Source organism: Protopterus annectens, chromosome 17.part0, assembly GCF_019279795.1.
Source record: "Protopterus annectens isolate FY-2018-M chromosome 17.part0, PAN1.0, whole genome shotgun sequence".
NCBI classification, from domain to species: domain Eukaryota; kingdom Metazoa; phylum Chordata; order Ceratodontiformes; family Protopteridae; genus Protopterus; species Protopterus annectens.
The window spans coordinates 656,384,145-656,401,644 of NC_056751.1; the positions used below are offsets into that span (position 1 = coordinate 656,384,145).

The 17,500-nt window shown below is 37.0% G+C and overlaps 1 protein-coding gene across 1 annotated transcript in view; it reads right to left on the bottom strand.

The window, feature by feature from the left end:
- The window catches only part of SPON1 (spondin 1), a 1,605,397-nt gene that overhangs the window by 106,699 nt on the left and 1,481,198 nt on the right, over window positions 1–17,500 (bottom strand). Inside the window, exon 14 of the mRNA XM_044059306.1 lies at window positions 9,315–9,479. Within this exon, the coding sequence (XP_043915241.1) occupies window positions 9,315–9,479 (165 nt within the window). The remainder of the gene's footprint in view (window positions 1–9,314; window positions 9,480–17,500) is intronic.

The window sequence follows — 17,500 nt, forward strand, 5'->3', positions numbered from 1 at the left end:
CTCTGAGATCACGCTACAGTGGGGAAAAGGGAAATCTCCCATATTGCGCTGTATGCAGAAGCGCAAAACGGGAGATTTCTCACTTCCTGTCAACACCACAAAAAAGATAAAAACATTACGTACACACAGAGCGTACAAGAAGCCTTGCCTCTGTGTGCACGTAACGCTTTATGGTAAGTAAAGTGTTATTTTTTAAAACTTTACATATTCGATTTACTGAAATGTCGATCATATGGTCTCGACCATATGACATTCGAGATTTCAGTAATTCGATTATGTAAAGTGCTTCTATGTATATATATATATATCTCTGTCTGTACATACACATACATATACACCTATTTACATTTCCCATACTGTTGAATGTCCACTGCGCATCCCCACTGGCTTTACCTCCCTATATCTGACAGACATTATTCTGGCCATCACATAAAATTAGCAGCCCTTGCAAGGCTTGGACCTACTGGTTTGACTGCTACACCATCCATGGTACATTCCGCATGGATGGTAGCTAGGATATATAACTTCACTACAGGTATTCAACAGTACTGGCAACAAATGTGACAGTTGCTTGGTATACTTATGTGTACGGACCTCTCAACCACTCAGGGACTTATTTCAACAGTAACAGGGACAAAGCAAGGACAAATCAGGGACAATCACGGACACTTTTAAAATATTAGTACTATTAACTTGAAACGTTGACAGAATCAGAGCATATGTATTAATACTTATCTTCTGAAGTAAAAGATGTCTATTACTCTTACTTATTGTCAATATTCATTCAGTGCAATTCATCACCTTTCCTCCAAAGGTCACTGGTTTTAGGGGGGATTAAGAGGCTGGCCAGTTATTGTGCGAATGCTCTGACCATTGGTAGGGTTGCCACCTTTTCATATGGCCAGGATGGGATATATTCTGGACACACCAGATTTTGCAGGCCAACACATATCCACGATCAGTACAATGGATAGTACTTTTGTTTTATGCCTAAATGTAAGCTTATTGTTGTAACAATTTAGCTGCTTCTTCTGTTTCATTTACTTGCTTATTCTGTTTCTTGTAACATGTAGGTATGTTACATACAGAAATAACTATTGTATGTGACTATTACATAAGATGTGGGACATAATTATGTCCTGCAATCGCAAGATATTTTACATTTATAATGGTTTTGGTATGGACACAACTGCCCAGAGGAGGACTGTCCATCACAATGTGCAACATGTGGTAACCCTGACCATTGGGCTAGACTTAGCTATTGGCGGCTCGCTAACATGATGCATTTCGCTTCCACTTGGTATAACTATCAACACTGCAATAGAATACGGGCATGAGGTTTTAAATGTCATTTGTTCGAGGGATGGGGACTCAATATTCAGCTACGTGCATTTGTGTTTGCTTCTTATTTTTGTGTTCACAAAACTGTCTTGCATGCTTTGCATATGTTTCAGTATCCATGGACACTGACAGGTGTGATTACTATTGGAGGCAGGCTGTACTATTCAGCATTGTAGGTTGCACGTAAACAGCCGACATGTCCACGCCTCCGTGCGGTGCTTGGACACACCCCATGCACTCGCGCACATTTCCTATGCACGTGGATGTGGTGGCAGCGTGCCTTAATTAATATGCATATGGCACTACCGCACCATCTCTATGCTGCACGGTCAGCACAAGCCTAACACTGTCCTTGCGCCAAGCTTCATGAATCCCAGGGTTAATTTTTGGTAAGTGCACTGATCCTGGGATGTGTCTCAGTAGATCGAGAAATACAGCTGCAGAAATCAAGCTGCTGCATGTACAGGTCATGTCTCTCCTTCAGCACATGCTCATCATATGCAAGCACACAGAGTACACAAAAGTCTCTCCTATTAACAGTAAACTAGGATAAAAAAATGTCAGAGGTACAAACTTTTTATGAATAAATAGCATAACTCCCAGAAAAGATATATCATACCAAATGAAACAAACTTTAAAGAAAGCAAAACAGATAAGAAGATGGAAGTAGGAAAATTATGAATAGCTTATCTGACACCATGTTATGGTTGGAGGTACAGCAAGGAGGGGTATCCCATTTCTATGGGTATGATGGTGGTACACATAGCCCTACAGTCTTTGTATTATTTGGATGTCAAATAAACAACTCAGCTGCTCTGAAAACTGGGTGTGCAATAAGCATTAGTTCTACATTGAGATCTGCTAAAGTTATGTGTATATTCATCACATCAAATGCATTTTTATAATGACTGTGTTCAATGTAGCTGTCCTGAGTACTAACTATACTTATTTTATAATGTCACACACTGAAGGGTTTATAATGACTGCATTAATAATAATGGTCCTAAACACTAAATACATTTATTTTTCATTGTTATACTATTATGAAAGACTATATATGTTTTTCTGGAAAAAGTTTGAATAAAAATGTAAAATGTCCTTCATGAATACTAAAAATATATTTTGAACTGGCTCTTAAACTGGTGGCTGCACCATTAATCATTTGATATGACATGATGGCTGGGATTTATAGTCATTCTTAAAATCCTGCAGGGTTAGTCTGAGGACATCACCACATGCCACAGCCCTGACCGAGTCATAAATGGATCCAAACATAATGGGGAAACAGCATACACAACTGGGTACATAAAGGAGTGTAGATATGGAGCTGATATGCAAATGTGGAATCCACTTCATAGTTTGTGAGTTGCAAATCTTGTGAATTGTGGAGTACAGTGTGGTATAGGAACATATAATTCCAGGTGTTCAGTTGTAGACAGACCACACAGTACAGCAGTCTAATGCTAAAAGTCCAAGGAATGTTGTTATTGATGCACTGCTCTACCTAACAGTGCTACACTACAACCATTATTTGGAATGAAACAAGAGGTACACACTTCTTCCTGATGTATTGGTGTGGAGAGAAAGGACATCCAGGTGTGTTTGCATGATAAAGGTCCTGCAAAATATGTTATATAAAGATTTAATATATGCATAAAATACTATGTTAGATGACACATAGATAATATCATATGTATCACACAGTATGTTGCATACATTCAGAAACAAAACAGATGGCATGTCTGTATGTAAACACATGTATTATATACTAGTTACATGGCAAAGAGATAATATCATATGTATTAAACAATATATTACATATATTCTGAAAAAAAATAGATACCTTCTTCCTTCTAATTTTATTTTCCTAGTGTTTTTCTTGCAGCTTTAAATATCGACAGGAATTCATACAGGTTACCAGAAAATGAAGACTACATGTACACTTAGCTTAATCCTTCTGAGTGACTAGAAAGCATAAAAAATGTGGTGGGGGGTTTCTTGGATATATATCATGTACACAGTGTAGGCATTAATGAATCTAGCTTGGGATACCTATCACAGACAGAACTTGTATTATATTAATCTTACTTGTTGGAGCTTTTGTCCCAGGGCCTCCACTGAAAATGGGCTCTGCTTGGCCCAGTGGACCAAATTTCAATAAATAAATAAACTTCAGACAGTAGATAAGTGCATCCCAGAAATACAAAAAGTGACTAGTGTAACGTTTACAGGTGTAGCACAAAAAGGTATTTGGTGGTATTGGCAATGTTCTGCTGATATTCACTGTAGTGTAGGAATAAGTCAGTGCTTTGGAAGACATTAAAAAAAGGAGGAACTAAAGACAGTTTATACTGTACATTGCTAATATTTATTGCCTTGAAAAAGTACAGTTGTGTAGTTGAAGTTACCATAACAGTAGGTGTTTGAATGATCAGTGCGGCAGTATCCTTAGCTACATGGGTTATATATTGCCAGGGATATAACAGCTGACCAGCTTCCAAAGCTTCAGGTACCTTCCATGTACCCAAACTGTCAAGCAGCTCGAGATGATATGACTTAAAGACAAGTTTGGACAAAAAGCCCTTCAGAGCTTTCCTGCTAGCAGAGAGGGTGGCTAAGTACCCAAAGGACAATGGTAGGAATAACAAACAATAAATGCCAACCCTGACATAAAAAAGACACCAAAAGAAGAAGCAGCTGCTGCAGCAGTGATCATTTGAACATCTACTATTATGATAAGTTCATGGGCAGACATGTCAGACATGTCAGAATGGATGATACATGACCTTGGTAGAGGAATAAGAAAGACCATAATATAGTAACTCATACAAATACTGTAAAACCAGAGAGCAACTAGCCCTGAATGGTACCGTTATGTTGTTGGTACTAAGTAGAAAACCTTTTCTATTTTCTAATACATAATTTTCTAGTACCAGGTTTTCTTGCCTCCATTAGACCCTGTTGCACATGCTGAGTAAACAGGTGTCTAAAAGGAATGAAGACCCAATTATACAGATGATGACTGATGTTGAGGTGTACCAAACACCCTTGTTTTGTTAAGTAGATCCATTCTGTGAAGAAGCTTGTCGTACCCCTGGTTATTTCCAAAAGAAGGGAGAACCACAGTGGCCTGGGACAGAAGGGCATAACCACACTGATCTTGAGGGATACCCTCTAAATCTTCAGAAATTCTCTGGATATTAGTGGAAAGGGTGAAAAGGCATACAGGAGCATTCTTGTCCAAAGAAAACAAAAGGAATTAGTCTTCCAGGCCTTTATGCATGAAGTTCTGGAAAAGAATTGTTCAGAGTGGAGGCCAAGAGGTCTACTTGAGGAACACCCCACAGAGGGATCAAATCTGGGAAGACCCCTTGATCTAGTTTCCATCTCTGAGTATTTGCTCTGATCTTTCTCAGCTTGTCTGCCACAAAACTTTGCTCTGACAGAATGTAGGATAGCTGTAGAGTGAAATTGTGCCGTAAAGCTGTATCCCAACCTAACATGGTATGACATGGTTTACCCTTGCTTGTTGATGTACCACATGACTCTGGTATTGTCTATAATGACTTGAAGAGGTTCTGGGGACCAAAATTATTCAGAGAGTTGAGTACCTTGATCAGTTCAAGCATCTCCTTGATATTTATGTACTTACATCTGTCTGTGGAGTCCCACATCCTCTGCCCAAAGCATCTGTGGTAACTGACTGCTTTATAGCAGGGAGGGAGAAAGGGAGACCTGGATTTATGGATATTTGTTGTTTCCCCCAATAACAATTTTCTTCTGACAAACCCCAGTACTTGGATCTGAAAAGATAAATGGTGTTGCTGGTGAGACCAAGGAGATTTCAGATAACACTGTATCTTTCTCATGTGGAGTCTTGCCAGGGGTATTATGAGAATCACAGATACCATGAGACCTAAAATCCTGAGGTATTCTCTCACAATAACTGAAGTCTGAGTGAAAAACCTTAGAAATAGATCTAGATAAAGATCTATTTTTACTTTGGAAGAGAAGATCTGTGAACTGAGATGTCTTGTTGATATCCAAGGAACACAATCTTGTGTGAGGGAGTCAAGAAGGACTTTTGAATGTTCTCTTGGAATCCCAGCTTATGCAAGAGGTATCTCATCCAAGAGAGAGAGACTCCTGACATTTTGAGAAAGACTCTGAAATGATAAGCAATTCATCTAAAATGGAAAAATGTGGATGCCCTGTGGCCATAATGAGTTTTAATTGGATCTAGACAGTTTGTGAAATCTCTTGGTGCAAAGGGTTAGGCAGAGAACTTATAATGTGATCCAGACACACAAAACCTTAAGAAACGTCTGAAGTCAGGATGAATATGGATAAGCATATTTTAAGTGTAGTGTTATCAGGAAACATGAAACAGGAAGAAGACGTAACAGTTTTGAAATGACATTATTTTGAATATGGCCATTATCATAAACAGGTTGAGGAAATCAAGATCCATAACTGATCTGCAAACATTTTCTTTCTTTGACACTAGGAACGCCCTTGAATAAAACCCCTTCACTACCAGAGAAGTAGGAATTAGTTTTATCACTCCTTGGGACAGCATGTGATGAAGAACAGGCGGAAACAAAAGAGTCATATCTGCAGGATGAGGAATTACCTACTGGACAGTAGGGAATTTCTCACTGCCATCTGTAACCCTGTATAATGACTTTTCAGAACTAATTTGTCTGAAACAACCTGTTACCAAATTGAAAAATGGAGAATCAGAATTTTTGGAAAAGAAAAAGGGCATGAGTAAGAGGGGGTCACCAGGGCTATTGAATAGTCATTCATACCTCTTGGACAGTCCTTGGTTTTGGGAGGTTTGAGACTTCATTTTGGATCTCCTTTGCTACTTCTTAAATGTCTGCTTACCTGAATTCTTCTCAGAGTGTTTATTTTGTTTTTGCCAAAATAGGATGAGGAGAAAGAAAATTCCTTGGACAAATTAGGTAGGTACTAGGCTATCGGCCCAAGGGCCTATGTAAGCATAGCCAACAAGGATCCCTGGCTTACGCCACCCAAGAAAGTTATTTTCCTGTGCCACTGTCGAGCAGAGACACAGAAGTGATCGCTGGGGTATATTTGGAAAAGGATGGCTGATAAATCTTCGACATTCCCTGGATCAGCTTGCCCTTTTCATCATACTTTTGAAAACTTCTGCAGCTGAGGGGCTAAAGACCAGATCTTTATCCAAGGGAGGATTTAAATGTCATTTGTTAAATCATTAGAAGGGTCTGAGAATGCAGCCATACAAACTTCCTTAGAAGAATATAAGTGGCCACAGCTCTGGAAGAACTATCAACAGAGTTATGCACATACTGCAAATACTAAGTAGTGACCTGTGCAGAAGAAGAAGCTAAGTTATTTAAGCATTGTTTTTTTCTTCATAAAAAGTAACAAAATCAAAGAAGAAAATGTACTATAGATAAAACATTCCTCATACTTTCATAGTATGACAGAATAAACTTTAATATAGGAGTGTGACAATTTAAAATCCTGAAACTCAATCTTTTCCCCATATGTATAAATAATTTCCCCATCCCTTTAAAAAAAGAGTAATTGGAATTAAGTACATGCTTAGCAGCAATGGAGTCAACTAAGTCTATAGCTATTGGGTCAGGTGGGTCAGGCTTAGGAATAGTGCATACAAAATGAAGAGACTGAGCAGCTTTATATATCCTGTCAGCCTTTTTAGGGACAGCTGGCTGACTATCATGAAAACTGCAGGCAGTAAGACACACATCCTCTAAAGCAGATAGGCCAGGAGGAATGGGTGTAAGTTTTAAAACATTAATTCCCTAATGACTCATAGTATTTTCTGAGGGACTGAAAGCCCTGAGACATTCTAGCAATAGTCTCAAAGAAAGACTCCTTCCCCATAGGAAGAATCTGAAAGTGAGTTTTCCTCTGAGTCTGAATCAGAAATCTGAGAACAAAACCCTGAACCCATCCCTGCATCTTCCTGTTCAGATGCAGAATCTTGAATCTCTTCAGGAAAACAGACATTCCTCTTTTTTTGTCAGAAACTACTCCGCAGAAAGGATCAGTAGCCTGAATAAAAATAAAACCCTAAGCCCATATGTATAAATATATGCTATCCTATTCATTACTATTTACTAAATGCAGTTAAAATGTCTAATAAAGTAAAATAACACACACAATATGCTTCCTAGCACTTAATATTTGTACACACAGTTTTTGATATTTGTGCATTTTGTTATATATTTTTTATATGACTTTTGAGAATATTTATGATTTTACTTAATAGGTTTACTGGTGTTTTATCTTTTCTTAGATTAAATTCTGTATTAAGAGTATATCACTTTAAATCAATTAAGTTAGGTAAACATGTGACTTTTGGGGGGCTATTTAAATGCCTGATTTTTTAACTTGTATTTTTATCTGATGAAGTCCACTAGGCAATGGGATGAAAGTGCTTATTCTATGGCATTAAAGTAATTTATGAAGAGCCTTTTTCAATGGTTGTGGCATTTTTTTTGTGGAATTATTTATTATTAGAGGATAGCTAGGGATATTATCAGTTCACATGGAGATAGCAGTTTTTGATTTTACATATAACCTGGGCCAAGGTGATTTGGGATAAAATGGGATGATTTGGTAATGAGGCAACATCTGTCTGGATTGGGGGCATAAAAAATCAGTGCTGATCTTGTCTGCAAAGATATTAGCAATATCTTTGGAATCAGTGTGGATGATTCCTTGGGAATAAACTTCATACAGTAATGGGCATAATTTCTAACTTTCCCAAGGTAATTGACTTATGGTTATCTTTAAAGTTGGTTGTGACCCTTACTTCATACCATACCTAGCCTTGGATTCCTTGATGGTATGTTTGATGGTTTCAGTTACTACATTTAATTTTATTTTAATACAGAGAGTGCAGAGACCTGATACATATGACTTGCATTTTTTATAATGCTCGTTGAATTTAACCATGTGGTTTTATTTCTGAAATAGACATTATTTTTTATGGTAGATGGCAGATGAGAATTCACTCCTCGATACAGCCATTCATAGTGGAATAGAATTCAGAGGAGTATGCAGTTACACTGGGTACTGGGATATTTGGAGTATTGGTACTATTTTAGTTGTCAAGATGCTGCATAATTAACAGGATGTTTATTTTGAAGTAATAAAAAGTGCTGTGGGATTTTATTTTTTGATCCAGTGTGTATTTAAAATGAAAATGTTACTATTAGGCAGTCAGATTATACTATAGATGAAGTGAAATTAGGAGTACTACAGGAGTGGGAGAAGTTAATAAGGATGAGGTCAAGAAGATAATCACCCTTCTAGAGCAGGAAAATGACTTAATAAAGAGAAGTATCCTAAATGCAGTTATGGGATATTTGAATGTATTTCTTGCTAGTTGTAGAGGTATGCCAGTTTATAGTGTGGTAGTTAAAGTCACTCATAGTATAAACATTCAGATTGATGGAGAGCTTTATTCTCATAAATAGAAAGGGGTTATTATTGGTAATGATATGGTAGACACATTTATTGAGAGTTTCATGGACCTCTTCAAGTTCTAATATTGTACTGTATATGAGTACCTAAGGTTGTTCACTCTTGTACAGGCATCTGCAAAGTCATACTCATATTTACAACAAAGAAGGGTACAGATAAGGCACTATCAATGTCCCTAACTATGGAATCACAAATGTCAATGTGTGATTCTCTACATCTGTATATAATTACGATTCTGTTAACTGTTGCATTTCGTTCTAACAACACTCATTATTTTAGCCAATCAGAGCTCTGTTCATATACAAAATGTTGATTTTTGTAACACAGTGTTTTCAGTGATTATCTATCTATTTGTGTATATATATATATATATATATATATATGTATGTATGTAATGTGTGACAAAACATGAGCAGTATTAGTTACATTTTGCTGTCACTGGTTATTTCAGTGCTAGTTATACGTACGGCATTCTGGGAGCATGCATTTCTCTGTCTGATCCAGTTCCTCATTGCAGTCTCCTAGATCAGCTGAAGATTTCAACATTCTCCGCCTGGTTCTCATTCCTTTTCCACATGTTACACTGCAGTCACTCCACTCTGTCCATGGAGTTAACATGCAAGGAATTGTATCTGCAAGGCAAAATACACATATAAACAAATATGTACTGATGAGTCAGATCATATGGATTAAATTATAGTGGAACCATCATGATCACTAAGCAGTATACTTATATAATACTAGACAGGTAGCAGATAAAGTTCAAAGGTATGACTGGTTTTGTTTTTATTTTTTCATTTCAACTTTGGTTAATCCATGATATTTTTCTTTCAACAACTACTACTTTATCTCACTCTTTCTATTCTGTTGCTTTTTCCAGGATTTTGGCAGAAATTAATTCACTGTCACACAGCCTATTCTCCATAATTCACTTTTATGTTCTGATTTGTTCTCTCACCTTCTCTGCCTCAATAATTTTCTAATAAGAAAATAAGAATATGTTAACCTTTTTTATTTTACAAAAAAACACATAGCAGATGATTTATGTATACAATTTCTGTGCGTATTATTTTATTTTGCAAAAAGTAATGACAGTTGTGAAATAATTGAATGGGTGGGATTCAAAAAGGACTACTGCCAGTGAAAAGCCCTAACACAGGCAGAAAAAACAAAGGCAGATGCCCTTTCTTATTCATAGATAGGCCCACTGCAATGATTTTACACATTCAGTAGAATCAACAAAGTGGGATTCTACACATTTAGTAGAATCACCACAGTGGGCTGTCTACACATTCAGTAAAATCACCACAGTGGGCTGTCTACATATTCAGTAGAATCACCACAGTGGGCTATCTGCACATTCAGTAGAATCACCACAGTGGGCTGTCTGCACATGCAGTAGAATCACCACAGTGGGCTGTCTGGACATGCAGTAGAATCACTGCAGTGGGGTTTTACACATTCAGTAGAATCACCATGGTGGGCTGTCTGCACATGCAGTAGAATCACCACAGTGGGGTTCTACACATTCAGTAGAATCACCATGGTGGGCTGTATGCACATTCAGTAGAATCACCACTGTGTGATTATATACATTCAGTAGAATAACCACAGTGGGCTGTCCGCACATTCATTAGAATCACCACAGTGGGCTGTCTGCACATTCATTAGAATCACCACAGTGGGCTGTCTGCACATTCAGTAGAATCACCACAGTGGGCTGTCTGCACATTCAGTAGAATCACCACAGTGGGATTCTATGCATTCAGTTGAATCACTACAGTGGGATTCTACACATTCAGTAGAAACACCACAGTGGGCTGTCTGCACTTTCAGTAGAATCACCACAGTGGGCGGTCTGAATCACCACAGTGGGCTGTCTGGGAATTCAGTAGAATCACCACAGTGGGCTGTCTGCACATGCAGTAGAATCACCACAGTGGGCTATCTGCACTGCCATGCTAATTGCTAATGGGGCATTCTGGAGTAGCAGCCTATGCTAATTGCCCTAATTCCTCTCAGTACAACATGCCACACCAAATGGCATTTGACTACCTTTATTAAACTTCAGTAAACATCATTTTATTGAACAATATTCTTCACTCCTAAATCTGATACCCTACACAGCTACTCTCACATAAAACCCCTTAAGCCCCTCCTCACTGCTACGTCACTTCCTCCCCAGCCCTCCTACCCTCCTAATTTAACCCTTCCTTATCCACAGTTCTACCTTACCTCCTTCCGCTTCCTTCCCAGCCCTAATATCCCTCCTCCCCTACCTTAAATGGCTTTTTGATCACCAATAAATCACTAACGGAGGTCCTGGACAAACTGGTTTGTTCCAAACCTTGTTTAACCATTTGATCTCCTGTGGGACTGCTTTTTGTGAAATAAAGTACAGATTAGATGGCAATACCTGAGAATGCCATTTATTCTTGGTGCTTATTACAGCAGCGTGGACAATGATAAATTGTCTTTCATCTTCTCCTGTTAAGTCACCACAGCAGATCCTGGTCCACAGATTGATTGGCAGTAGAGCTTTTATGGTGTTAAGTTGCCAGCTCGACTCCCAACCTTCACAGAAGGCACACACACACACACACACACACACACACACACACACACACACACACACACACACACACACACACACACACACACACGTACCTACTGCATGTCTTTTAAAGCTCATTCAACCACATGGAGGACATGCAGACTCCACACAGAAGGCACTCCAGCCAAGAACTGAATCGCAGAATGTCTTGCTGTGAGGAGACAATGCTAACCACTGCACCACGACAGCTGACAGTCCAGCACTGTGGACAATGATAATGCATTAAAATCAGCTAATCCAATCCATAAAGTGTAGAACTAGCAAATGGGCTGCCCTCAATCTTGTTTTTCCTTCATATCATAAAAGTAACAGAATCAACATTTTAGTTGACTGCTTGCATAAGGACTTACAGATAAAAGTTCTGATGTAAGGGGTGGACAATTTACTCATAAATATTGAAAGTTTTAGTGACCTTAAGATGCCATCCACACAGTATATTTTAGACTAACATATTAAGTTTAGCAGACTCCCCACTACCCCCATAACAGCTTGCTGTCTTAATACTGCCAGCTCTAAAGAAAAAAAATGGCACCTCTGTTTACCGCAATATGCAGTATGCAAATGGGTATTACAGACATTAAAAACAAAAGCAAAAAAATCTTCCAAACACTGGAATCAGGCCTCTCAGAATTTCAGAAAGTCTAACCCCACAAACTACAATAATAAAATTATTCTCACACTTAGCCATTTAGTGAAGTGTTCTGCTTCTTTAAAAAAATAGTATGGATAGTATTATCATCACGGGTCAAGATAAGGACTACACTAATAGTAAATGAAAAAAGACAGTGCAGATTTTTAATATCATTGCAAGTCCTTCTAAAGCTCCCGCCCCAACACACTTATGTGACTGACAGGGAATATAGATCTCACCCTCCAATGAAAAAGGCTCTTTATCCAAACCTTATCCATGTAAACTTTCTCAGCATTACTGTAGCTTATGAAATTTTAATTGCTTCAAAAAACAAAAGCAATTTTCTTGACATGGCTATAATCTAAAAATATCAGACATTCCACCAAAATGTAATATAATATAATATAATATAATATAATATAATATAATATAATATAATATAAAATAATATAATGACTGGAACCTACAAATAATTAAAATTAATGATTCTTGACATGCACTGTCTTTCATTTATGATAAGCACTCCCTCTATGGAGCTGCTGTGGAGTTTTAGTGATAATGGCCTGACTGAAATGTGTTGGTGTTGGTCTTTTGAATTTCTTCCATTTTTTAGTTATGCATATATTATGATTTATTAAATTAGTACACTATGTGATGTTCTTGGATAGACCAGCACCTCAAAGTATTTACAACTCATCTAATAAAGAATAACTTTCATATTTTTATTTAAAGACACCATTCTCGGCTGTCATTCTTTTACTGATTGCTGAGAGTTATTGCTCAGATGGTTCTTTTGTATCTAACACCCTGTGGTGGTTACACACCTCTTGAACTCTCAGCACAAGAATTCTGGACAAAACCAAAAATAAAGATGGTGACAAAGGCCCAAAAATAGGGAAAGATTTTAAATATTGTTCTTATAGACTTTGAACATTGGTAGAGTAAAAGGTTTTGTCTTAGCATGCATTTTCTGTTGGATAAGAAACCTGAAGCTCAAATTCCTGCCATTATATAATGACTGTAGTCCTCAGTGATGTGATACAAAACAACACATTGTAAGAAGATTTGACTAAAGATGTGAAAAACAAAATGTGGATAGTCTGCAAAAATCTGTCATGTTAGTATATCCCTGGTAGGAGAAGCTAGGAGGATATGATGAACTTAAACAAGTTAGCACTGTGATTGGTTTCTCTCCTACAGATATTTATTTGTCAACTTTAGAAAGATCTATCATTGTTCTCACTTTTATTTAATTGCAAACTCATATAGTGGAAATGTGGAATTAATGTTATGCCAGACGTGTACTTCACTTTAAGCATGTTATGATAATTGAAGAACATTGATAACGTATTTAGACTATCTTTCAGCATTTTCTGAATTCTGTTAAGTTTGCTAGTATACCAGCGCTAAGGTACAATTAGTAAACTTTTATTACTTATCTTCTCCATTGAGTGAATGTGTGATTTATCGCATATGATAAGTGAATGTGTAATTTATTCCATATGATAAGTGAATGTGTGATTTATCACGTGATAAGTGAATGTGTGATTTATCGCATATAAGTGAATGTGTGATTTATCACATATAAGTGATTGTGTGATTTACTGCATATAAGTGAATGTGTGATTTATCACATGTGATAAGTGAATGTGTGATTTATCGCATATAAGTGAATGTGTGATTTATCACATGTGATAAGTGAATGTGTGATTTATTGCATATAAGTGAATGTGTGATTTATCGCATGTGATGCAGTTAGTATCAGAGCCAATTTCCATTCTTTGCTTAACTGCAGGTTGGAAATCAGTCACTGAGATACAGCTGTAACTACAACCATAAGTAACTGACAGGTTTATAAGTACAGCTTAAAAATGTGTTAAGAATGACCATACTTACATATGGGGTGATGGGCAGCATGTATTTTGCAAATGCACCTGACTGCTCAAGAAAACCATGCCAAACAGTTTGTAAATATGTTAATTCGGGTTTATATGTAAGTTGTTGGTTTATTCACAAGTAGCCGTGTTAGTGTTTCTCAGGATTTGGTACCTTGGATAAGATAGCATTTATTATTACTTTTCTAGTGTTGTTAAATATTCAATTCTTACTTCTGTAGGAGTTCATATTTATTAGAAAATGTAGATACTCTAGCATACTAAAGATCCTGCACAAATACTTTATTGTTTCATGATGACCAGTCTTTTATGATAGTCAAGGTAGGAATATTTGTGGACTTGAGTATCATAAGAACTACATTAGGGTGGTCATATTTCTTTAAAATTTCTTCATGGAACTGAAATAGAATCAAGTTAGCTTATAAACTTAATTTATGCTACTACACCTCTCATACAATATGGATGCCAATATCTGTTTGGTCTAAGAAACTCACAGGTACTTCTGATTTTGAAACTTATAAAAATAACTAGATACCCACATCTTTGATTCAGAAGTCTCCACAAACAACTCTTGTGCAGCCACCTTGGTTAAGAGATGTTCTCCTTAAAAATTATTCAAGTTCAGAATGATCCTCAAGTTAGATTTATATAGGTAAAGTGTAATCATTCAGTTAATTTGTAACCCTTGGATACATTTTTGCTGTATACTCTCTCTCAAGAAAAACATTTCCCCCAAATCTTAGTAGGATTTACCAGTTTTGGAATAATTGTAAGTAAAGACTAAACAACAAGGCTTGATCCAGTAAATGATATGCAGGGTACTATCCCATCATGGCAAAACAGGGATTTGGATTTCTGAAGGAACCAATTTGAGCTTATGTCTTAAATCCTACTGTGCTTTCTGCCCTTATGATAAAGACTCACCTTTTTCAACATATTACCAAACATGGTCAAGAATTCATGGTTTTCTTAATATCCATCTTATTAACAGAATATCAGCTCATTTACAACTCAGACATTAGACCCTTTTCTCTAGTCACTCCTTACTCCATTCAATAATTAGAGTTCAACTTAATCACTTAGTATGGACCACCTGGAGTGTGAGCTATAATGTCCTTCAAGAAACAGAGGTAAGCAAAAAAAAAAAAGGAATTATTGATTCATTCCTCTTTCACTATACATCAGGATAACTCAATTCTATATAATACAAAATATGAGTTTTTAAATTAGCATTGTATGGTTTGCTTATTGGTAAAGTCACAGCAGATATTATCAAGATGTTGAATGAGTTAGGGGAGAAATTTCTCCTTAGGGTACCTATGGCAGTATGCAGAGAATAGAGAATGGTGCATCTCAGATTACTGGAGAATAAGCATTCTCTTGCCAGTGTACAACAATAAAGGGTCTATTCACAACTGTGGACAATGCAGAGGTTTCAAACCTGTCACACTGCATGAGAGATATGGAGATGTTGCATGACTAATATGCTGGGTGGAAGAATGCAAGCTGTCATGATGAAGCAGTTCATGTTCAGATCAACCTAAAGTTTGCATTTAGACAGAGAGTAGAAAAAAAGCTGAGAATGAGGAAGAGTCCAAGTGGGCATTCTTAAACATTGTGAAATTATATTTGCAATGTCCAAAGATAGCTGATTTGGTCAGTCCTGTAATGCTTCAAAGTCCTAAACACATTGTTAGAATTGATGCAAACTATGTCTAAGGGCCCAGTTGCACAAGTGCAAACAGTGTCCAGATTCAAATAGTTCTTATGGGAGTGGGTGTTCTAATCCAACTCCTGTTCAAATTGGTGGTAAACTACATCAGCAAGCAGGTCAGAGGAAATAGATGATGAAAGCTGTTGTATGCACACAATGTGGCATTATGAGCATATTCTGAAAAGAGACAGTAATACATTTCAAGGGAATGGGATGCAAAATTAAATCCATACAAGGTAAAACTGAGTGTAGACAAGACACGGATCATGGCAGCAAATGGCGGAAATCAAGACAAGTTGAAGAATGACTCATAATGGAATATATTGGCACAAGACAAACAGCTTGAGTATCTTGGAATTGTGGCTGAAGAGAAGTAAATCAGGAAGTCAAAGCTAGAATCAGAAGTGCTGCTATTAACTGGCACAAAGTGCTTTAAGTGTAGATTGATACAACGTATCAAAAAGTTAGTAAAGTACGATGCACAGATCAGTGGTGCAACCAATGCCTTTGTACTGCAGAGAAACCTAAGCAGTGAAGTCAGACTAGCCAAGGAAGCTTGATATGATGGTGAAAATAACGTGCCTGAGATGGATAGTAGGCTGTAAACAGTGGAACAGATGAAGGAATTATGACATCAGAGAAGAAGCTGAAGTTGGTCAATCTGCAGTAAAGGTCAAGGAGTGCAAAGTATAGTGGTTCCATCACATTAGGAGGAAAAAATACAATGGTATGTTAACGCATATGTTGAAAAGACATGAAGAAAGAAGTAGATGGATATCAAGCCAATAGATGGAGAGATTCTCTGCAGAAGATCTGCAAAGGTCAGGATAGACTGCTGAAGGAAGGAGTGTATATCTGAGCTCAGAGAGGGGGTGACTGTTTGAAAGCAAGACTCAGACAAAGTATAGCATTCACTCTTCCATGCCTAACAAATAAATTAATTGTTTTATGGCTACATGTGAAGGAAGATGGAAATATGTGGAAATTAGCTAGATCAGGGAGTACAGCCACTGCAAATACACTGAAGATACACTGAAGAAGGCTTATAACTGAAACTCGTATGTTTCATGAGCATTAAATAGGATTTTTATATCTCACCATAGTGCTGGCCATTTTTTTTTTTTTTTGAATTTGCATTACAGTATAGCCACTGTGTTATACAAATTTGTAGATAATACCTTTTGTAGTTAAACCATCTTAAATTAGTGTAGGCTTGAATTTTCCACTGTGTAATGCAATCTTGCTGTTTACTATAAAGTACAAGAAGTACACAACCTATCTTGAAGCTTCTTTTAATATCATGGAACACCAGAATAATCCTTTTAGAGTGATCTCTTCCTACATATGGTTGCCAGTGCTGTGTCTCTTCATTTTGTAAGTAATGAATTTTGAATAAGTAGTAATTTATTGTCTTTTAAAATATTTGTCAAGATCTTGCTGCATTATTTCATTACAGACTTTCAATATACACTATATATGTGTGTGTGTGTGTGGGTGTGGGTGTGTGTGTGTGTGTGTGTGTGTGTGTGTGTGTGTGTGTGTGTGTGTGTGTGTGTGTGTGCGTAGATATATATATATATATATATATATATATATATATATATATATATATATATAATATATATGTGTGTGTGTGTGTGTGTGTGTGTGTGTGTGTGTGTATGGAACCCACTCAGAAGATAGACTCAATAGAAAGTCAAACTTCATATGATCGATACCATATGATTGAATTTCTGAAAAGTCGAATGACAGAAAACAACAAAAATCTACATTTTTCAGAAGGCCAAGAACCCCCTGCA